The 23990-nt window shown below is 41.2% G+C and overlaps 1 protein-coding gene across 1 annotated transcript in view; it reads left to right on the forward strand.

Moving 5' to 3' along the window:
* Positions 1 to 280: 280 nt before the first annotated feature.
* The window catches only part of GTF2A1 (general transcription factor IIA subunit 1), a 29299-nt gene continuing 5589 nt past the window's right edge, over positions 281 to 23990 (forward strand). The window contains exons 1-8 of the mRNA XM_086749325.1: positions 281 to 543; positions 7977 to 8078; positions 9831 to 10038; positions 12501 to 12565; positions 14651 to 14726; positions 16443 to 16576; positions 18698 to 19018; positions 21192 to 21281. Of these exons, the coding sequence (XP_086605451.1) occupies positions 514 to 543; positions 7977 to 8078; positions 9831 to 10038; positions 12501 to 12565; positions 14651 to 14726; positions 16443 to 16576; positions 18698 to 19018; positions 21192 to 21281 (1026 nt within the window). The 5' untranslated portion in view covers positions 281 to 513. The remainder of the gene's footprint in view (positions 544 to 7976; positions 8079 to 9830; positions 10039 to 12500; positions 12566 to 14650; positions 14727 to 16442; positions 16577 to 18697; positions 19019 to 21191; positions 21282 to 23990) is intronic.

Genomic DNA, 23990 nt, shown 5'->3' on the forward strand with positions numbered 1-23990 from the left:
CCGTCTGGCGGGCGCCATGACGTCACGGGCGAGATGGGCGGGGCCTCGGCGCCGCCAGACGGGGAGACGGAGGGACTTCCGCCTCGGTAGGTCGGGCTGTGCGAGGGCCGAGCCCTCGACCTTGCGCAGCCACTTCCGCCTCAGTAGGTGTTATGGCGGCGGGGCGGGGGCCTCACGTGATCGGCGCGCGGCCCGGCGCGGTCTCGCGCGCAAGCTCTCGCGATGCCTCGCCGCCCGCCCCACCCCCCTCCCCCCGCTCGCGTCCCCCTCTCGCCCTGGCCGCTCGCGCAGCTGCTCGGCTCTCGCTATATAAAGGGGCGAAGCGGGCAGAGCGGGCGGCTGGCGGCGGCGGCTGCAGCCCCAGGGCCGGCGAACGAGGCCGGGCCAGGCCGCGGGGCTGCCCGTGAGCCGGGGCGGGACGTGCGGGCGCTGGGGGGACGCAGCCGGGCAGGTTTATTGTTTTAGGGGCGACTCCCCCCCCCGCGGTCGGGGGCGTCCCGGGGGGCTCGGGACATGGCGAGCTCGACTAACACAAACCCCGTGGTAAGGACCGGGTCGGGGGGCGAGGGGGGCCCCGGGGGTAGCGCGGGCGGAGGGGGCCGGCGGGGCCCGCCGCCCCCTCCCCCGCACTCCCTTCCCTCCCGCCGCCTGCCCGCCTCGAGTGGTCCTGGCCCCCTCCCCCCGGCCCCGGCGGGAAGGGGCGGTGGGAGGGGTGGGGAGGGGGCGCGGGGCAGCCACCCCGCTCCGTACTCTCCCCGCTGCGGGGAGCCCACTTGTGGCGCCCGGCGGCGGGGAGAACGCGAAGCTGGGGGCGGCGGGAGCGGGATGGCGGGGGCGCGGGGCGGCGGCGGGGCGGCCCGGCGGGCGGGGGAAGGCTGAGGCCGCGCCGCCGCCCGCGGGCTGGGGGTCCGGCGGGGAGGGGAAGGGCGGGCGGGGGGCGCCGCCGCCGGAGGGAGCCGCCCGGGGAAGGGGCGAGCGGAGGGGAAGCCCGGGCGATGCTGCTCACCCCGCCGTCGTTGCCGTCCTGGGGCGAGGGGAAGCGGCGCCCGAGTCGGGTTTCGGTTTTGTGGTGTCGGTGGCGGCGAAGCCCGCCCGGGCTCCGCTGGAGCCATTTTATGTTGCTTTATAAGAAGGAGACGATGGTTGAAAAGCACTTCTCCCAGCCCGGCTGGATGGGCTAAGCCAGGCGAAAGCCCTCAACTTCCCTCCGGCGAGTGAGGCAGTATTTATTTTAAAAAGACAGGAGAGAAAAAAAAAAAAAAACCCCGAAAACCTCAAAACAAAAAACCCCTCTTTCCCCTCCTGTTCCCTTCTCGTGCTTTCTGCACCTTGGCGGGTGGCTCGCTGCTGCACTTGTACTCACAGAGGTTTGCCACAAGCAGTCACACGAACCTGCGCAGCCACCGACCCCCCCGGCCGCCGCTCTCCGTTCCGCTCCCCTTTGCGCGCCCCCGGCCGCGACCCCCGCCCCGAAGCGCTGGAGGAGACAAACCCGGCGTCCCGGCGTCGGGCTCGGCCCCCTTGTTTGTGGCTCTCGGATCCATCATGGCTTCCCCCTGCCTTTCTGCCTCCCTGCTCCTTGTGTTCCTCCTCCCTGTGGCTGCCCTGTTTATATAGAGCTATTGCCGCTCTCTAATATAGACTCTGCTAGGATGGGAAGGTGCTTTCCAGCCCCACGTCACCGCCTCTCCATTTAAACACCACATCAGCCTTTAAATAGGGAGCGAGCCGCCGAGCGCGGGCTGGGAGGTGCAAGCCTCGGCGGCGGAGGCTGGGAGACAGGCGGCTTGTCCCTCGGATCTCGACCGGGCTTTCGCCGGGTTTCCCTTCGCGTCCCTTCCCTTCTTTTCCCTCCCCTCCGCGCCGCCCGTCCCCGTCGCCACCGGCCTGCGGAGCCGTGGAGCGTTCTGCCGACTCCGGCGGGGGCGTCTCCCAGCCGGTGTAAGTGGTTTTTCCTTTTTACGCATTGCACAAAGACAGTTTTCATCCCCTTCCCCTCCTGCCTTTGGAACTGTTTGTCTTTTCCTTCCTTTTTTCTTTCTTTCTTTTTTTTTTTTTTTTTTTTTTTGTTGTTCCTAGCATACAGCTTAGCACACGTTTCTCTGTTCCCGTAAGCTCTTCGTAGTTTCTGTGCTGGGTGGGGAAAGCAGAGTGTAAACGGTTCTTACCCGGTACATCAGGAAGAGATGCGGTGCTTACTTTGTGGTGCTTTGCCAAGGTCTGACTACAGCTATTGCCCTAAACGTCATAGAATCATATGTTAATGTTGGAGTTTTGTCTGTGGGTCATGAGCTACAGGTACCACTTGATGATTTTTGTGGGCTTCTGGTCACTAAAATGTACAAATATTTTCTTACAGTCCAGGCAGAGCAAAGGTTTTAGAATTTCCACTAATATTTGGTTTAATTACAACATTTGATATACTGTGAAACAGGATACAAAAGCAAATGCGAAGTATCCTAGTTTTCCTTTCCAAATCTGAAATTTTACAGACCTGCCTGGGGGTTAGGGTTATGCAATTGCAAAGTAGCGTCATTGCTTTGATATTTTGTCAGAAGAATTTAGGAAAGTAGTCAGCCATCACATGCTGGGCAGTTACTCAGTAGGATGTGTCTTGAATGTGTGCGATCTGAATCTGTTGGTTGTCCTTCAGTTTGTAAACTTCTGGTTTTATTTTTTGATTGCAAGAAAAAGTTCTATTTCTATACAGTAAATTAGAGGTTTTATTTCTGAATAAGTAATTAGTACTCAATTAGTATTGAATAGCAATAGATATTTATTGAGTAATCTCCAGAGTACTGGTAAATATCTTTGATTCAGTAATTTACTAAGGCTTGCTCTCTCTGAGCGGTATTTCTGTACTGGCATAACTTCTGTAAAATTCTCTTGGAAGGTGTCTGTGTTTGGCTTTTGCTGTTCGAAACACAATGTTCAAGGTTAAAATGAGCCTACTTCAAATAGGTATGCTTTAGGCTAATTTTCAGTCAAGTAGTAAAACCTTGCAATAGTGCGTGGTCAACTTTGTCAAATTCAGGTCTCATTCAATAGCAAGGATCAGGTTACCAAAGATTAATAGGAACATCTTGAAATACTGCAGCCAGGTGATGACTTTAGGAAGATAGACTTTGAGCCTGATCTGTCAATAGTATCACGTCAGCATCTGATCAAATCTGAATTGCTAGGAATCTGTTCTTCCCAATAAAGGACAAATGTAAGATGTTAACAGTTAAAGGCAGTATAAGATTTTCTGAGTGACAAAGGTAATTTATTTGTAAAAGTCCACAACAACGTAAAAAGCTCAAGTTTTGGTGCTTACAATGTAGACTATATGTGTTACTTCTTTTTACACACATCTGTGATATAATTGTGACTGACACTAGTTACCTTTACAGTGTGCTCTTCTAGCTGTCATACAGCTGGTTTCCAGCTGTAACTACACAGATAGGAGAAAGATTCGTGACATTTCAGGGATAACTGCAGAAGTAACCGGAACAAACTGCTGTCAAATGCACAAAGAGTGCCAGGGTATATCTCTCCATAACATGTTGGTTATTGGAAACCCAAGCTACTTAAATACTAAGTGTAGTGATAATAATTACAAAGAGATGCCTTTTTTGTACCCTTGAAACTGAAAGAATGTAGGAAGTGTAAGCCTCCGAAGGCATGTGGCATTCTTAAAATAGCTTGCTGGTTGCTCCTCTGATTTGAAGTGTGTGTGCGTGTGTAGCAATCTCACCATACTCTGAGTTTTCTTTACAAGATGCACAGAGAAAGTGAAATATAATCATCCCCTTATGTTCCCGAGGAGGAGCAGGGGGAAGTAGTAGATTTCAGATCTTTTCTATGTGTTTGTGGTTGTATCTAATAAATCAGGAATTTTAATTGTTGTCTTTAATCTGTAGTAAGTGTTTGGAGTAGTGTTTATTGAAGAGTGATTTGAGTATTTTGCTCTTAAAAGAGCTTGAAGTTTACAGCAATGTACTCTTTATGAGGGAGGCACTAAAATATAAACCAGATGAAAGCATGATTATTTTAATAGCAATCTTTAAAGTTTCCAAGTTCTCATTGCTTTTTCTGACTGAGTGCAGAAATTTATTGGAAAGCTTACCTCACCTGCTGTCTCATCTTTAGATTTGTTCAGTAATTGTATTCTCATGTTTATTTTTTGAGTAAGCAGTGTATGAAAATAATTTTGTCATTCAACTCAGAGTCTTAGGTGGTTTTTATAAACAGCTTGAGCATCATATAAATAATGCTTAAAGCCAACACTTAGTGTATATCTAAAACAATACAGTGTACTTCCTTTTAAAGACCAGGGCTTAAGGCCATTTCGTAATTTTACTTGCTGGGTTTGCCTCGGTTGAAGCAGGAAAAGTGTTCTGTGTTATTCTTCAAAATTCCACTATGGATGGCTCTTGAAGGCATTGCTGCTGCCTCTGTGGAATGCATTGTGCATCCACGTGAGCTGGGTGTTCAGGAGGTGTACACAAGAGAATGTTTTCAACCAGACAGGATTTTTCTGAGTGTTATGTAAACACATATAGGTAAAATCAGAGAGACACTGTTTCATTGTAGGGGTGTGGATACTTTCTTCAGACAGACACTGTTTCATTGTAAGCGTGCAAATACTTTCTTCTCTGTTCCCTTCCTTCTAATCATACAGCCATGAGTGTGCCATATGTTGTGATACTGCATGATTAGAACAGCATGCAAACATTCTGACCCATCTTTAGATCCAGTGCGTGGTATGGCTCATGCAGAGAGATACATGCACGTACAAACTGCTTGTGGGATCATTAACCTGTGTCGCACTAGGCTCTGCACCCGTCTGCTGCTGTTGTCTTTTGGGGGGCTTAGCAGCTTACTTGGGCTCTTGGAAGTTGTGCAGGATGCTGTGTCAATGGCAGAGTGAACATCTATGTTCTGAACCTCCCTCTCTGCTCTCTTGCTATTTGAATTCGGTTTTTCCTTTACTACACAGGGGAAAAAAAGAAAAACATTCCCAAGCAGACTGTTGGGCTGTAGGGTCAGTTTATTATATCTGAATGCTGATACTTTTTCCTAGGGCTTTATAGACTGAGGAAGCTTTGTAAATAAACCTTACAAAAATGCCTGACTGTGGTGGTAGGAGGTGGTAACTGCTGCTGGAAATTATTAAGGCCTGTTTGTGTAAAATCTGTTTTATTAGAAAAGTGGACCTAATAGATGATTTAAGGAGAAAACACAGTCGCCATCCTGCAGGAGTTTTGATTGTAATTTCAGACATGCAGGTAGTTCTCTCGACTTAAGGGAAGTAACTCACATGCCTGAGGTTAAGCATGTTTATTTGCAGAATGTGGTTTTGGCATTAAGAAACAGATGCTTTTAATACAATAAGGAACAATATAGGGAATAGGTTAAGTAGCATTTCTGTACTACTTAAATCATATAAGCTTCATGCAATTTGTTTAATTATAGAAATAATAGGGCTTAATGTTATTAAGTAGAATGTCTTTTTGCATCTGCTGTGAATTAAATCCAAGTGGAAAAATAATCCTATTAATGATACTTGGTATTTCTAAGTTACTCACCACACAGATTTAAAATACTAGAGCTCAAGAATGGTCTACCTTTGAAAGTCTGTTTCAAGTGTCTCTGTAAGCACAATTAATGCCATACTGAAAGCCTGAATATGTGAGCGTACAGTATTGTTCTGAAAGAAAAAAAAAAAAAATCTCCAAGTAGTCCGGTGTGTTTTGTTTCTTTTGGAGAAGTTAAGTTTTGGACATAGGTGCTATAAACATAATTTTCAAGGATGGCAAACTTGCCCTGTTACCTGGGGCCAGAAATTTTTTTTGAGAGACAAGTAACAAGGGGATGAATTCTAACATTTCAGCTACATGATTTGCAGCAGCATGTTTTAAAGCTGAGAAGTGGCAAACTGATGAAATGTACAATGAAGAAAAAATAGGGTACTGATAGCATGCCGTTTGTCAAAATATTGATGTGTGGTCAATGACACAGAGTGTATGTTGGGTTTTGCTGGGTTTTCTTTTGCTTTTCTTACTTTTTCTTCTGTTTTCCCTTGGTTTTTTTTGTTGGTTTTGTTTGTTTGATTGATTGGCTTTTTAATAAGAAAAATCACTTGAGTGTGCCCCAGTGCGGAGTTTATTTTAAACACTAAGGACATAATGCACTAAGCAGCCATCAGACTGCTTAGTTCTTATTTTCAGGCTTTTAGATAGGTTCTTTTCTCCCCTTGTAATATCAATGCATTTCTTTAAGGTTTGGTTTTTTGGGGTTTTTTTTTTTTTCCCTTTTCTTTGTTTGGGTGTTTTTTACCATTTAAAAGCAAAGATATTCAACTTCTTCTTGTGCTTACTGGCCACTCAGCTTTTTCCTGGACTAGTAAATCATGTGCTGGTATTCCCCTTCCATTATTCCATAATGTAGGCATAACAATTCTGTAACATGTGGGCAATGTAATCTTCAGCCTATCTGTAACAAATTTAACACTTCTGGGATGCATTAAGCAACTGTATATGCATAAAATAAATGTTTCAAGTGCATGCAGTAAATTTGTGTAGTTCCAGCACTGCTGGACTAACTGCATGTGTTTAGTGCAGGTTTTCTGCATGTGTGTTGGAGGCACAGCCCTCCTGGGATGACAAACCCACTGCAGGAGTACAGAATGATTGTTTTCCATATATACAGCACATCTGATATGTGTGAATTTGTTTAGGATTTATTGCTTAAGGAAGTTATGGAACGGGGTAGAGGAAGATGTCAGCTTACAGAAAGTTGTAGCTACTTTCAGGTTGGTTTAAGAATGGTCTACCTGCAGCCCAAGGAACAGCCTTGGTCAGTGAAGTTTATATGTTTCACAGGCTGCAAATTCATCAGTCTTAATTTAGAGCTCATAGTGCTACCTTGCGATTCAATAGCACAGATAGTTAAACCCAATGAAAATTTTGTTGAGTTTCACGTGTATGCAGAGGGTCCAAGCTGTGTACTGTTTAAAAGGTGCATAGTACAATTATCCTATGGTCCTATGAGTTAGATTTTGTGCTTTAATTGGTAAGGTTAAGTATTCATAGTCTCTTTTAAAAATTGTACCTGCATTTTAAAATTCACAAAATGGCTGAGGTTGGAAGGGATATCTGGAAGTCATCTTGCAACCACCCTGCACAAGCAGGGCCACCTAGAGCCAGTTGCTCAGGACCGTGTCCAGATGGCTTTTGAATGTCTCAGAGGGTGGAGACTCCACAACTTCTTTTGGCAACCGAAAGTGAATTGACAATTGACTTGATCGTTGACAGTTTAGGCATGAAATTGGCATAATAGAGTAACACTGTATTTGTAGCATTTCCCCCTGAAAAATTTCTAATGTAAAGACGTAAGTACGGATTGAAGACAGGAGTCTGTCTAGCCTAGTATCCTGTCTTCAATAGTTTCTGTAAACAAATGTGTAAGGAGGAACGGACGTTCACATGAATGCTTCCAGTTTTCTGAGCCTTCAATGATTTTCAGCTTGAGATCATTCTGAGTTGTATATGTTGAACTAGCAAGCACTAACAAGTTTTTTTTCTTTATATTTATCTAATATCCTTTTGAACTCTTAATGGTCTTTGACTTGAATATTTTGCACAAATGCAAATATTTTTGCGTATTCAGTATGTACATTGGCAAGCAAAAAACAAATTTACTGAATGGGAAACAATTTCCTTTTCTCTCTTTTGAATTGCACTCCTCATGGCTTCAAAACTCTTGTGCCATAGTTATGTTACAAAATATAGCGAACAGTCACTCTCTTTTCACCTTGTTTGAGCTGCTTTTGCTGATTTATACCTCCCTGGATATTTTAATCACTCAGAAACATGCAGTGTATTCTGTAATGCAGTTTTCAGAGGTTTTTTTGTGGGCGAAAATTTTACTTGAATGTTGAAGTGATAATTTTCTTTCAAAGCAACACTGACTAGTTACTTCTTTTTTTAAAGCCTAAATTGTACAGGTCTGTAATTGAAGATGTCATCAACGATGTCAGAGAAGTTTTTCTGGATGAAGGAGTGGATGAACAAGTTCTTATGGAACTCAAAACAGTAAGTTGCAACTGAAAAGGGTTTTTTGATAGACCTATACAGTAATTGGTTTTTGGACTTGCTTATTGTTGTGCACAGTAAAAATACTAATTTTTAGTTAGCTAAGCATAGTATTAATCTGTATATCTGTAGTGCCATATCATTTGAATTACACTGTGTAGACACATCTGCTCACCTTGTTTACTTTCCCTAGTCTGACGTGTCAAACTTACAGCACTAAAACTAAACTAACAGCAGGCATCCAAATTCACAGTGTTATTTCAGTCTCCGAAATGTTGTATCTTTTTTAAAAATGATATGTTTATTTTAGAGGCAGACAATTCTTAAGGTTTCTCTGCAGGAAAAATAAAACACCTGCTCTGCTTAATGTTTTTATCTTTCTGAAGAGAAGGAGTTGCATTGTTGGATGCATTGTCAGATTTTTTCATGTATGGTTTGCAGTATTGTTTTTGGGGGGTGGTACATAATAAATTGCACTGTGTGAATTGCGCTTTTCTCAAGCTCTCAGATTCAGAATTATTTTACATACAGTGGGTTTGAACTGTTACTAAAGGTCCAAAAGAAAGGCAGGATATTGACCTGAGCTCATAACTGGTCTCCTATGGCTTTCTTCACGTTCTCCCTGAGTAGAAGCCCTTCAAAACTGAAGAGAAAAACACAGAGGGGGGGAAAAAAGGAAAGAAATAAAGTAAAAGAAGGCTGGGAAAGTAGATGCCTGCTCATCTCAGCTGATGAATAAGGACTTCTTCAGAAATCAGGGTGTCCTGCACTCCTAGTATTTTTGAAGTGTTAAAAAATGGATGGAGTGGAAAAGGAATTTTGAGTTTGGCTAGACAGAAACAGGTGAAGACTTTTTTTTTTTTTCCGTGAAACCATGATCTGGCTTGGGGGAAACCAAGTGAGCGCTACAAGAAAAGCATCTTGGTGTTTTTTTCATAGACGGGTTCTGCAAATGATCTCAGAAAATATTGAATGAGGAAAGAGATAAGAAGGAAAAAGAAAAAGAAGTATTGAAGTGGGAGGCTTAGGGAGCCCTAAGCAAGATTTGAAATCAGGAGTCCTAGGTGCCTGTGGTCTTTTTGACTCTGATGTATTACAGAGTACTTGCATTGCTATCTTTTTGCAAGAGCTGCTTTTTTTTTTCTTTTTTGCATCTATGGCTATTCTTGGGAGACTTGTCTGCTGATATCAAGAACTGAAGGGCTGGAGAAGCTGAATTTGATATCGTGGTAGAAACTGTGTAAATACTTGTACAGAGGCATTATCTTAGGTGTACTGTTAGTTTCTGGTGAACTGTGTTATGAGGCAGTAGTCTTCAAGCAACTTTTATTGAGGCGTTCCAAGAAGAAATGGCTTGAGAAAAGCGGTAATAAGGAATTATTTTTGTGATGAAAGAGATAAGAAAGAAAGAAGGTAGAGAAGTGAAAACTTGAAGCCTAATTTAAAGTTACCAGTTTGTCTCTCTTCTGTTAGGGTTGTTATGAAGCTTCCACACTTGGAAGAAAGAAAGAACGTTAAAGCTTAAATTTGGATTGACAATTCTCAAGGGATATTTAATTATTCTCCTTAAAACATTACCTCTGTGGAGTTAATCTCTTCAGTCTGTATTTGCTTAAGGGCTTTTTGGCTAAGTAGACTGCACAAGATAAACAGTGAAAACAAATTTGATTTTGAACTGCTGTCTTTATATTGCTACAAATCCTGTTGAGTAAAAATCGTACACAGAGATTTCTCTTTCCTTTTCCAAACTAGCTGTGGGAGAACAAGCTGATGCAGTCCAAGGCTGTAGATGGCTTCCATTCAGAAGAGCAGCAGCTTTTGTTGCAGGTGCAACAGCAGCAACAGCAGCAGCAGCAACAGCAGCATCATCACCATCATCATCACACACAACCTCAGCCGCAGCAGACTGTGCAGCAGCAGTCTCAGCCACAACAGGTCCTTATTCCAGCGTCTCAGCAAGGTGAGACTTACTCTCTAATCTCTCTGGCAAAATTCTCAAGTTAGACCAACTCTTTATGATATTCTAAATCTAGGGCAGGTTATTTATCTGATGGATAACCTTGTGTCTTTATGTTAAACTTTGTCTCTACTTGCCTCTATTTAATGAGTCAGGATAGCTGTCATGGCCAAAAATATCTTGGTATTGTGTTAGTCATATAAAGAAGATTTTGGAAAAGCTGTATTCTTCCTCCTGGTCTTCTACTACGTAACATGTTTTCGGAAGACATGACTTTTGGATTCTGTCAAAAATCCACTATCAACTCTGTAGTTTCAAGCCAGTATACATATGCAGTCGACAATTTAGTCATGAGGTAGGAGCAAATTAATTTTTAAAAATATATTATTGTTTAGCATAAGTGGATGCTAGGATGTGAAAAATACTTGTGTAACAGTCTGAGTGTATGTAGGAGATGATTTTTTTCATGTTAATAGCAGTTTTTAAGTGAAAAGCGTAACGGCTGGGTATTTTTGTGTTCTTAAGAAATTGCACACTGTGGAGACGTGGATGTTCAAGGCATATTTTAGCTAGCCATAACAGTATTTTTTCTTGTAGTTACTGTTTTATGTATTCTACATTAGTAATTTAAAGAAAACCAATGCAATTTCATTTGAGAATTAAGATAAATACTACTGGTTGGGAGTGCTGGTGGACGAGAAGCTCAACATGAGCCGGCGATGCGCCGTTGCGGCCCAGAAGGCCAACCGCATCCTGGGCTGCATCAAGAGGACTGTGGCCAGCAAGTCGAGGGAGGTGGTTCTCCCCCTCTACTCTGCCCTGGTGAGACCCCACCTGGAGTACTGTGTCCAGTTCTGGAGCCCCCAACATAAGAAGGACATGGACCAGTTGGAGAGGGTCCAGGGGAGGGCCGTGAAGATGATAAGAGGGCTGGAGCACCTTTCCTATGAGGACAGGCTGAGAGAGTTGGGGCTGTTCAGCCTGGGGAAGAGGAGGCTCTGGGGAGACCTGATAGCGGTCTTCCAGTACCTCAAGGGGGCCTACAAGAAAGATGGGGAGAGGCTGTTCAGCAGGGCCTGTTGCGATAGGACAAGGTGTAATGGTTTTAAAATAGAGGGGGGTAGATTTAGATTGGATATTAGGAAAAATTTTTTTACAATGGGGGTTGTAGAACACTGGAACAGGTTGCATAGAGAGGTGGTGGAGGCCCCATCCCTGGAAAAGTTCAAGGCCAGGCTGGATGAGGCTCTGAGCAACCTGACGTAGTCAGGGATGTCCCTGCTCCTTGCAGGGGGGTTGGACTAGATGGCCTTTGAAGGTCCCTTCCAACTCTAACCATTCAATCATTCTATGATTGTTGCCCAGTGTTGTGGCTTATGACCAAATGACAGTGTGGAGGCTAAATGAAATTAGGATATCAAAGCACTTTAGTCACAGATGTGCAGTTTTGTGAAATACTTGACTTCCCTGTTCCATGGGGGAGATTCCTTGCATGACCTAGTGCAGTCCCAGAGAGAGATCAGGACAGTCAGCATGGTGATTCCTGCTGTCCTGTGTGTGTTCCTGGCACACGGTCACGAGATTTCCTTGGACTCTCTTGCCCTCCCTGGGTTTCCTGAAAGTCTGGAAGATTACCTCACATCTTTCTGCCAGGTTGCGGGGCTTCCCTCCCCAAAATCTTTTCCAGAAACTCGAAGTTATCTCCAGTATTCTTAAGTGTCCTTGGTTATAGGATTGGATGGAGGATGCTTGGTGGATGGCAATTTGTTCAAATTGCTCTGTCATTTTAAAATTTGTTGTCACTGATACTGGCACTGGCAACCTGCTTGTTCCATAGACTTGGACCCTTTTGCACTTCTAGATGATCAGCAGATTGTTTGCACAGTGTAGGTGTCTATTTCCTTTAGCATACCAAAACTATTCTTTTGTTTGGAACAGTTGGTTGATCATATTTCATCTGCTTCTGCTACGTTGGAAAGGCAGTGAAGATTATGAGCTTATGCTAACAGCTGTGCTAACTGGGCCTAACTCAAGCTAACTGCTGTATCCTATTAACAGACTTTTCATCTTGCAGCAATCCTTGCTTAAGTCTGTTTCAAGAGTTAACCTGTGTTGGTTGATGTTTTTGGAGAACTCTGATATTGGACATCATCAAGTTTATCAACAGTCCCTTTAATTTCAGAAATGTATTTTAAATCTTGCTTTAGATAGGGTCAGAATAGGTTACTGAAGCCCTTGAAATAAGATCTGTAAAGACAAAGTGGCCATATCGCCTCTCAGAGCTGCTGTTGAATATTGTCTTGAGAGTAAAACTTATTAAGATCAGAGATTGCTTAGTACCTGTTTTTGTTATGAAGCTCAGCTGATGTTTGGGTGATGTTCTTTCTAAATTATTCTGGCTTGGTTGTTATTTTGGGCAGACTGCGTAGTTTTTATGACATGGTTTTTGTTTTTTTTTCCCCTAGCACCTCAGCAGCAGGTTATTGTGCCAGATTCCAAGCTGATACCGCACATGAATGCATCGGGCATGGTAAGAAAAGCAGTTTATACATGCGTACATGTTTATACATACGTGTCATTATGTAAGTTGTTTTGAATTAAGTAGTAAACACAAATCTGGTATTGAGTCATCAGAATCTTAAAAGTAGTTTAAGACACACTGGTAATGCTGTCTGCCATCTTTCTGAGTTTTGCTGCAGCACTGACAGTCTAGGAACAGTAATCCAGAACTTTAGTTTTGATAACAAATCTAGGACTTACCTTGATCCTCTGCTTTAAATGTGTTTAACCAAAACTCTTTTTTTTTTTTAAATCAGAAATTGGGGTACTGTTGGTACAAATCTGCATGATGATGTGCTTGTCATGTACCAATACAATGCTGTTAACTGATGCAAGCATATTGTATTTGCATGATGTGGGAAGAAACATCAACTGAGTCTAGTCATTTACCCTTTTCCTGCCGTTTTTATCTCTAGAGGTTGATTTTCATTATCTTACCTTGCTTTAAATGCCCTGGCTCAACTGAAAAAAAAAAATTGCTTGCAAAGCAATGAAAGCAATAGCTAATACAAGTTAAATTTGTGTATTAAGACCAGGATTCATTACATTCTTACTACTTTTGTGGTAAAAACACATGAAACAAAGTTTCAGGATTAGTCAAAGCTCCAGCAGCTTGCTTAGCCTTCACTTCTCCATTACCTGCTGACCTTGTTGTGGAGAAGAACCTGAACTTCACTACTCAAATAGCGTGATTTACCCAGAGGCCAAGAGCACATTAATGTCTACCTTTGTCTTACATGCTTTACAGCCATTTCAATGTGATTTGTAACTTTTCAAGTCCAAAGTTAAACTTTTTTTTTTTTTCCTGTCTCACTCGGATCTTGTTGATGGGTATTGCAAAATTGAATATGCCGTGCTTTTAAAACTGCTGCTGTCAAAGTGTAGATTAATTGTATACCACAGAAGACTGCTGTTCAGTAAACAGTTACAGAATTGATTTGAAATTGTTGGGTGTGTTTATTAGAAACATTTAAGTTGTTATTAAAGAATGGGTCTGACAGACCTTGAATATCTTAAAAGGCAGAGTGTAATGATACTTTATTCATCTGCCTTTGTCTGGGATGTGAGGATGCAGACAAGCACTTTGCAGTTTTGCTTAGTGATCTCTAATTTTGGCAGTTGTAACTGCTATATTGACCGGCCAATACAGGGAGATTATATTTCTCGGAAACAGGAAGCGTGCACTCTACCCAGTAATAAAGTATAAGTCCTTTCAGTAGCAAAGGGTAATCAGCCATGGTTCCTTTATAGTGGAGAAAGGGAGGCTTTTCCTTATGCAGCTGAAGTTGGACCTTTGAGATGGAAAGGTCTCTGGAGAAGTCCTCTTTCTCCCTCTGCAAGTTAAGGATTTAATGCAGATTTTTGTATTTGGAGCTCCTGTAATTGTGTTGGAATTCAGTTTCTTTATAAGTTCAAATCATTACCCATTGAGAGTCTTCAGCTTTCTTTTCTAACCAGCTGTCTTGAGAGAAAAAACTAGTCATTCTGTGAACAGTCAGTACGCTGTATGCATATACTCACTCAAAAGAGCTGTGTTATGCGGGACTTGAAATGCTAATGATTTACAGAATGAAGAAAAGCACAAACCTGATCACTACTCCTTAGGAAAACAAGGCAGGCGAACATGATAATTGCTTCATTACCTTGTGTTTCTTCAGATTTGTAGGCCCATATCTTTAGCTGCTTTGAAAAAGTGTAAGTGAAGTTGTCACATGAACAATAGTGTTGTACACTATTAGTAGATCAGCACAGAAGGCAGAGGAGGAAAAAAAAATCTGCTGAGCTTGCACATAAACCAAGAAACCATGTGGAGCCAGGTTAAAGTGTGAAGCTTAGTGATTGTTACTTCAAGCTTCTTCCTATTAAGGAAGAAGGAAAGTAATTTTTATATGTAGTATAATCTACAGTTGATTAATGCCTGCATTGTAATAGCCATGGAAACTTGTGTGCAAACATGGTGAACAGGAATAAAAAGGTACATATTTTCAGGCAGTATGTTGTGAGATGAAACACTGTCAGTAATGTCTGTGGTTAAAAAGTTTTTCTTGTATTTCAGAGTGCTGCAGCCACTGCAGCTACGTTGGCTCTCCCTGCTGGCGTTACTCCTGTTCAGCAAATACTTACAAATTCAGGTAACTGTCTTAACATTTAGATCAAATAATGGTTTTGAGGGGGCTTGGGAGGGAGAAATCATGTGTTTTACTTCCTGCTATGTATTGTTAAAAAGCAGAATCTGGGAACTCACCCTTACAAGGTAGTGCAATCTCTTCACTAGACTCCTGGACTCTTTTGCTCACTGACTTGCTAGTCTTAAGAACCTTGTAGTTCTGACCTAACAGTGGTGTGGATTGCATTCTGTGCAAGTTTTCCCCACTTCTTAGAGAAGAGCATGAAGTAAGAAGACAGGTGTTGCTCTCTCTCCCCTTTGTGTGTTTCTGAGCTTTGTGATGCGTGATCAGAGCTCAGATACTAGGCTGGTTGTAAAAGAGCAGGATCACTTTATCTGTGACTTCAGATGAGGAATGTCTTAAAGTTTCTTGTACCTGCTAAGCACACACAGTGGAATTTCAAATTTCGCTGGCAATGCTAATTTTATTTTATAGATTTATCATTTTTAAATACTGTCGTGCTGAACACTTAAAATATAATTGCTACTTATATGAACAGCATATCTGAGAAAGCTCGTTTTCTAGAATTAGTTGCTGCTTTTGCCAGAGTAATTAATCTTTTCTACTCAGAATCACCTGAGACTTAACCTCCCTGCTTTAAACATTTGCATGTTAAATGGATAGAAGTTGAAATACAATTTAAATGTGTAGCTGTTCTAGAAATTCAAATCTTTCCAATTTTCAAAGAAGCACATCTGTGTTTGTCATAGCATAGAATAATCTGCAGCTCACATTTGTTACTTTTGTTATGGTCATAATTTTTTTTCTTCAGTTACAAATATTTGTAGTGTATTTTCTTAAACAAGGGGCTATGATAGTTACTTCTTTCAGATATACTTAGTTATTTCAGTAAACAGGACTTTGCATTTTGCTGTGAAGGGAGAACAGGAACTAAAATCAGTCTTTGAGGGAAAGGTATGAAGTTCAGCATTATCTAATTTAATTTCTTCTCCACCTCCATCTTTCTGATTAGAAATGTGAAAAACTAATGTTGGAATATATCTTAGTTCTGGCTTTTCAGAGTTGGAGGCCATCTCCAAAGGTATGTAAGTCTTAGACGTATGTTGTGAAGTGAGAAAAAATGTAACATGATAAAGCTGTAAGATAATAAAAGAAAATAGAGTATAGGCATTATGGGAACAGAAAGGAGAGGTGGATAATAAGTGTAAGGATAGATTCTTCAAAAAGGCAAATGTACAATAGTATTGCAAAGAAAGTTATGCATAGAGGAATTTCTTGTAATGTGGTAATCAGAGGGAAAAGAATCTGAGGAAAGGACATAATCTGATGGGACCTTGGAAATACCTATATTCTTATTTTAGTGTATGTTCATTTGTCTTTCTGTGTGTGAAATCTGTCTTTTGAAACATGAGGTATGTTCGTAAGTGGGAGCTAATATTTAAAATACTGTGCTGTGTTAAAGGATTAGACTTTGACTTGCATATATAAATGTTTTTGGATTGCATACCTCACCATGGTATGTAGATGGTAAACAGTCTTATTAGTTGTTTGTTTCTGACCCAGCTGCTACAGCATGGTATCTTTTCACTGGTGAAAGTGAAAGATAAATGCTTGCCTTTAATTGTTATTAGTGTTCTTCCAGGAAACAAGCTTCTAAACTAAGATAATTTTAAAAGTGCATTTTCACATTTGATTAATTTGATACTTACCTTATTGCAGGCCAGATCCTCCAAGTAGTTAGGACTGCAAATGGAGCTCAGTATATCATTCAACCACAGCAGCAAGTTGTTCTACAGCAGCAGGTCATACCACAAATGCAGCCTGGTGGAGTACAAGCACCAGTTATACAGCAGGTAAAGAAAAAAATTTTAATAGGTACACTTGAAAGAAAAAATACTATAGTAATTACTAAAGAGGCTTGCATTTTTGTGAGGAAATTGAAATAGAACATAAAGTCAGAAATGGTATATTTTTAAAAAATTGTGTTAAGAAGTGTATGTTTTTAAAAATGAACAGTTTTGAAGTGCCGTTTTCAATGTCACTTTTTTTCTTGCCAAATTCTGACTGGCTGCAGTTTAAAATTTCTTTTGTATGTCCCTTGGTAACAATTATATTATTAGCATAATCCTAATCGACGTCCTTTAAAAAAATGTGTTTATCAGTTAAAATGATTCTGTGACACATAACATATGGAATACCTAAACCAAACTCCCCCTTTGGCTGTTTTAGGAATTAATACAGTATGTTTTACAAGGATTTTTGTTCAGCTACAAGGTCAAATCTGTGTCCAGACTGTGGTGAATTCAGCATTATGTCACAGTTCTGCAGTTTAAGCATGAATAACAATTTGTAGAGTGTTTAAAGTTAAATGTTTTATAGAGAAGGTTTAAAAATAATCTTTTACTTGAATTTAAGCTTTCCTCTGTTGTGCTTGGAACTCCAATGTGATGGTAGTGCTAACGTTTTAGAAAGGAAAAAACAGTAGATTTTCTTACATTATCAATGCAAAATGCAGAAAGTGAACATTGAGTAGTGAAAGAAGGTATGTTCGTAGAATGGTTTGGGTTGGAAGGGACCTTCAAATGTCATCTAGTCCAACACCCCTGCAAGGAGCAGGGGCATCTTCAACTCGATCAGGTTGCTCAGAGCTCTGTTCAACCTGGCCTTGAATGTTTCCAGGGATGGGGCTTCCACCACCTTTCTGGGCAACCTGTTCCAGTGTTCCACCACCCTCATTGTAAAAAAATTCTTCCTTATGTCCAGTTTGAATCTAGCAGCATCTACTGCAGTTGTACAGTACTGCTGCACCTGAGCAGCACAGGGGTAAATAGGGAATGGGGGTTACGGACACTTAGTCACATGTCACTTTGTGCCACTCCTTCCTCCTCAGGGGAAGAAATCCTCACGTTCCTGCCCTGCTCCACTGTGGGATCCCTCCCACGGGCTACAGTCCTTCATGAACTGCTCCAGCGTGGGGTCCTTTTCCGTGGGGTGCTGTCCCTCAGGAACTGGGTGCCCCAGCACAAGCCCTTCACGGGCCACAGCCTCCTTTAGGCATCCACCTGCCCCAGCGTGGGGTCCTCCCCGGGCTGCAGGTGGATCTCTGCCCCTCCGTGGGCCTCCATGGGCTGCAGGGGCACAGCCGGCCTCACCATGGGCTGCACCACGGGCTGCAGGGGAATCTCTTGCTGGGAGCAACATTACTCCTCCCCTTCCTTCTTCACTGACCTTGGCGTCTGCAGCCATTCCTCTCACAATAAATTCTTCACAATCGGCTCAGGCAGATGCCTCTCAGGTTCTCTTCACATCTCGTCTCCTCTCCACTTCTTGCAGCCAGGCCGGGCCGAGTCCGGCCCAGTCGGCTGCCCAGTGAGAGGGTGAGGCCTGCAAGGCCCGCAAGGCTCGCGCCTCCCCCTCTCTGCCCCCGGCTTCTGCTTCTTCACCACTCTTTTTTTTTTTTTTTTTTAATTTTTTTTTTAAATTTTTCCCCTTCTTAAATATGTTCTCACAGAGGCGTTATCACTGAACGTTCCATCACAAATTGGCTCGGCCCTGGCCAGCAGCGGGTCCACCGTAGGCCTGGCTGAGTCCGGCAGACAAAAGGGAAACTTCTAGCAGCTTCTTCCAGAAGCTGCTACCGTAGCACTGCCCCCGTCCCCCTCCAAACAAAACCAGCACACCATCGAATCCCTGTCTCTCTGATTTAGAGAGAAGGATGTTGTAGCGGACTGTGTCACAGGCCTTACATAAGTCCAAATAGGTGACATCCATAGCTCTTCCCTTGTCCACTGATGTAGTCATGATGTAGTACTTTGCTGAAGAATAAATTATGTGTCTGGTATAGGTGGAATATTTGTAACTCTTGTTTCTCTGATCAGTGCAAGTCAGGTTGATAACGCTTTAATTGTTTTCTGTAAGTGATGTGGTGATCTGTTATGTTAACAGTCACAATACTTGCAATGGTATTCCATCAGGTTTTGGCTCCTATCCCTGGAGGGATTTCCCAGCAGACGGGAGTGATTATTCAGCCTCAGCAGATCCTGTTTACAGGAAATAAAACGCAAGTCATACCTACAACAGTGGCTGCCCCTACACCAGCTCAAGCACAGATTCCTGCAGCTGGTCAGCAGCAACCACAACAACAACAGGCACAACCACAAGCACCACTTGTTCTCCAAGTTGATGGAGCAGGGGACACATCGTCTGAAGAAGAAGAAGATGAGGAAGAAGACTATGATGATGATGAAGAGGAAGACAAAGAAAAAGATGGGGGTGAAGATGGCCAAGTTGAAGAGGTAAACTTAACATTATTTCAGAAGATCGGAGCATGCTTGTATTTGGTTTTTTTTTTCAATATTTAAAAGAAAACTATATGCTTCAAATAATATTATATTCCAATAATTTCGAGAATATAACTTTTATCCTTGTACTTCAAGTTCTTTATTTTCAATATTGAAGTTGTGGAAACTGTGTGTATTAGCATTGCACCTTGAAATGCAACTTGGAAAGGTGGAGGACATAGTCAAAACTGTTAATTGTTGTGAATGACCTTTTAAAAACTTCGGCAGTAATATTTCTGATGTTACGGAGAGGTCAGCCATGAAATTATGAAACCTTCGTAAGCAAACGGAAATAGTCAACTCTACTTGGGACTGAGTGCATACAAAAGCAAGGTGTTAGGAAGATTGACAAAAAGGAGAGCATATATTTAGTTCACTGAGAGGACCAATAGATGTGATCTGACATGTATCTCACTGACTATTCCATTGCTTTCTGTTACACTAGAACAAGCCTGAGAACTCAAATTTGATTATAAAGCACCTTCTGGAAATACATCTGACTACAATTTAACAAAAGTGAGAGATAGGAGCAGGAGTGTATATTCTTTGCAACTTGTTGCATTCTTGACAATATATGCTTAATTTAGACTTTGAATTTGCTTGGTGGCAGACTTGAGCCAGGGGTTCTTACTATTTTGTTGTGTTGCACCAAAAATCTCCACAAGAATACAAATTTTTTTTTAAAAAAAAGGAGGAGACGGGCAGTTACTAATAAGCTAAGAGTACTGTTATTTCAGTCTCTGACAGGAAACTTGGTACTCCCTGAATCTACCCCTAAAACACATTTTGAACTGTCATGTCACTTCCACAGTTCTCTGCAGCCCTTCCAGTTATTTTAAGATTCCATTGAAAATGCCAATATGAGGAGCATATGTAGCATTTCACTGTCTGTGTCGCCCATGCAGTATATGCAGTAAAATTAATTTTTATCAAGGAGTTAAATAAGGTTCTCTGTAGTACATCTACAGTGGTGTCTAACAGTATTTGTCTGTTGTAACTTGCAGGTTGTGTTCACATCACTTTTCTATTGTATTGATCAGCATTGATGTCAGTTTGAGTGTTTTAATAGTTGCCTTATTAAGTATACGTCATCATGCTTAAATATTAACTGTTCTTTAATGGTGCCTTAATGATAGCATTCTTGTGGAAATTTTTTTAATATGCCAAAATCTTACTTGTCAGCATGTCAGAGATCTCCTGTTATTTTTGCTACCATTGTTCATCAGCAGTTCTTAATGAGTGGACCACTTCCTTAGCGCTTTTGAAATCACTTAAATATAACATTACTTTGGAAGGAATTAGAACCTCTAGTACACCTTTCTCTTCTGTCACTGGCAACTCCCTCCTTTAGCTTATGTATTTGAGTGTAGGTGGGAAGATGAGGATTGTACAGAAGACTTTGGAGAAGTTGTTTTCTGTTTATTAGAAGTTGTTTTAGCTTTTGAAATGTTAGTTATTTCCATGAGATGAAAAAAAAACCTTAAATTTCTGCTGGAACAGCGTTAGCAGAAAGGGGGGAAGAAAAAAGAAAACAAGGCAATTTTTAAGGGACATGAAAATACATTCTAGAAGGTCTGGAGAAGTTATTTTGTATGTATCTATGTGAGATCATCTTAAAGCATCTTTTTTTTTTTTTCCCCTCCTGTAAAAACTTTCTGCATGTGTTGGGATCTTTTTCTGTTTGTGGTACATCAAATGTGAACAAGTCATGGAGTTTCTATTTTTAATGGTAAGGGAGTGATGTGACTAATGTCACCTTTCCACTCCTTAGATGCTTTAGAAAAATTAATATCTGCATAATGATACATTTTTTGTAAAGACATTGCAAGCACCGGAACATTTACAGTAAAAGAGCAAGAATGGTTGTGATGAAAAAAGGCTGCAGTGCCCAGAATTTGGTCTGGACACTGAAGTTCCAGACTAAAATTGGTAAGGACATAGTCTCAGGATGGAGGGCAGGAAGGATGTGTATGTACATCAGCCCTCTGATGGAAAGCTTAATTTTCTTTACCTCAAATGGATTTTAGGTCCTGTAGTTCATAGACAAGACTGTAGCTTCATGTAAGTAGTTAAAGTAACAGCTCTGATCTTACTACCCAGCATAACTTTTTGCATGCGTTTCTTTCAGGAGCCACTTAACAGTGAAGATGATGTGAGTGATGAGGAAGGACAAGAATTGTTCGACACGGAAAATGTTGTTGTATGCCAGTATGATAAGGTAATCTCTACAGAACAGAATCCAAGAATTCTACTTTCTCTGTTCTTCCTATTAAGCCATAATTTTTAAGTAATGTATTTGTGACTGTTAAGTACAGGTAGATCTGTAAAGATTACAATATGAATAATAATATAAGAATTAGCTGTTGTTTGTTTTTAAAACAAGTTTGTGTGACATATTTCTACTAAACTTAGTCATGAGAAAAGCTTAGAAAAATTTGGCTACATTTTCTTTTTCTTCATCATATCTTTTTGTGACCTTTAGCAAAAGGTCAGTCCTCTGGGCTCAGAAGTGAACTGTTGTAAGTTTCTACATCTGCTGTGGCCATGAATGGAAGAAGTAGTCATTATGATTTAGACTTGTGGAACTTCCTTGATCTCTAAAAATATCTCTTCTTGATGACAGAATAGTTACCAGAGGAGAAGGTTCTTTCTGTGCTATCCATTCTTTACTGAAATGGCAATCCGGAATGCTTTTGCATATTTTGTTTTAAATGCTGAACTGTCTTGCCTCCTCTGAAATGACAAATTTCTTCTTGCGTATTTGCCCTGGAATATGCAAGGATTCATCCATGTCTGAAATTGTTTTAAATATGTTTAAAGGATATCAGACACCTTTTTACTGAGGTAGTATGCAGAAAGATTATTCAGTGTGAATTTTCTTCCTTTTCCTGTGATGGATTAACTGGACTAACATGAATAAGGATCCTTTTTAAAGCAGAAAAAAAACCAAAACTGTAAGCTTGTTGGATAAAAACTCCTACATTGCAAAGAGTGGCTTGGTTAGAAAACCTTCAGTTTTGCCCAGACTCTGCTTAGACTTGTCATCAGATTCAACAGAGAATTTAAGACAGAGGAAACTGGTATTGGTCTACATCCCAGCCATCTGTCTACTCCAGATTGTAATCCAAAGATCTTAGTTTTGAGGCAGTTCGTGAGGATAGTGAGTGACCTCAGAATAGCAGTCATAAAAGCTTTTTGGGAGCTGCTAAAGCTGAACAACAGGAACTACTCTGAAATCCTCACCCTCTTAAAAGTTAATAATGTGAACTAAGTAGGGAAGTGTTCATCGTTAACCTCTAGTGCCATGTACTCTGAAAGGACTTCATCACTTGCCAAGCAGTCATTCAGTTTGTCTCTATAAAACACACAGGATCAGCTCAGTTGTTCTGGGCAGAGTTCCCTCTTGCACAGTGTACTGCATCAGCTGATGGAGGGTGCCTCTAGAGCAGTGAGACAAGGACAAACAGGTAGTGGTGTTCATGTAGAGCATTTTACCATCTTTCTGTGAACTGTCTCTTGAGGGAGAGATAGTGGCTTTGTATCAAATGACCAGGAGAGGATTTTTCCCTGAATTTGTCAGAAATTAATTTAATTATTTTTAAAATCTTTGTAAAATTTGTCGTATGACAAGAAATTTCATAAATGGATGATGTGATGTGTGGATAATTACTTCATTTTTTAACCCATTAGTTTCATCTGATACCTCCTTGTTTTTTATTTAGAGGAGAGTTTCCTCTTTGCTTTCTTGGGGCCTTTTATGATACTGTAGATCATCCTAACCCTCCTCAGTCATCTCTTTGAAATCAGAGTTACACTTTGTGTGGTTATTATTTGTACAGCTGTTCAAACATTTGATTATTCTTGCTTTCATTCTTCAGATCTGTTTTTATTCTGTATCTTATTTGATACAGGTAGATAAGGTTGAGGGAGAATCAGAGTTATTCATATCGCAGCTGAACCTTCAATTTATTAAACATTGTAGCAGTGTTCTGCAGTAGTTCATGTGTGCTTTTGACCCCATTGAACACAGAGCTGATGTTCTCATGGAAAAGTCTTAGAACATTGAGATCTCGTTCCTGACTTGTAATTGTCAATTCAAACCCATCATTTTTTCTATCCATGTATGTAAGTTGGAATTGTTTTTTCCATCATTACTACCTTCATATACATTGAATGCCACCGTTGTTTTATTATGCAATGAGTTAGGGCAGTAACATTGTTCTGCGGCTCTTCAGTAACTGTTCTTTTTTATCACTGTTGATGTTTTGTCACTTTCTAGATGATTAGTGAGTTCTTAAACCATACAAACTCCAGCCAGCAAAAATCTTGTCTGGAATGATCTTGTTTCACAGTAAAAACATTGTTCTTACCTTTGTTTTCCCATCTTTGTTCTCCCATCTTTGTTCAGTTATTTATTAATCTGAGGACCTTCATTCTTACTTCATGGCAGCTCAAATGCTTCTGATGAGGAACTTTTGTTGAATGCCGTTTGGAAGGGCAAGCAGAGTATATAAGCCAGACCTTTCCTTGTTCACTTATTTGCTGTTACCACTGATTATTTAGCTTAAAGTGGGCACAGACCAAGCAATAGTACTAATAATTGATAGAGTGCTACGGTCATATCTGTTCTGATGCTACTTTATTGTCTGTTTCTACAGCACTAATGGTAGATAATACTTCCTGTCCTTGATGGAAATCGAAAAATTGCAGTGGGGCTTCCTTGTTTTTATGCCTTTTGTAAAATTTTCTAAACTTTTTTTTAGATCGTGTAATTACATTTTTATGTTTTATCTGCAAAAGTGTATGATCATCTTTTCTCTCGTGCACAGCATTTCAGTTTTCTGAAAGATCTTTGCTTTCTTTGCATATCTTGTTGTCTCCTGCTTAATTGCTGGGGAGCAAGAATGGAATTAATGTCTTATTCCCT

Source organism: Chlamydotis macqueenii, chromosome 5 (genome assembly GCF_036417535.1).
Source record: "Chlamydotis macqueenii isolate bChlMac1 chromosome 5, bChlMac1.mat, whole genome shotgun sequence".
NCBI classification, from domain to species: domain Eukaryota; kingdom Metazoa; phylum Chordata; class Aves; order Otidiformes; family Otididae; genus Chlamydotis; species Chlamydotis macqueenii.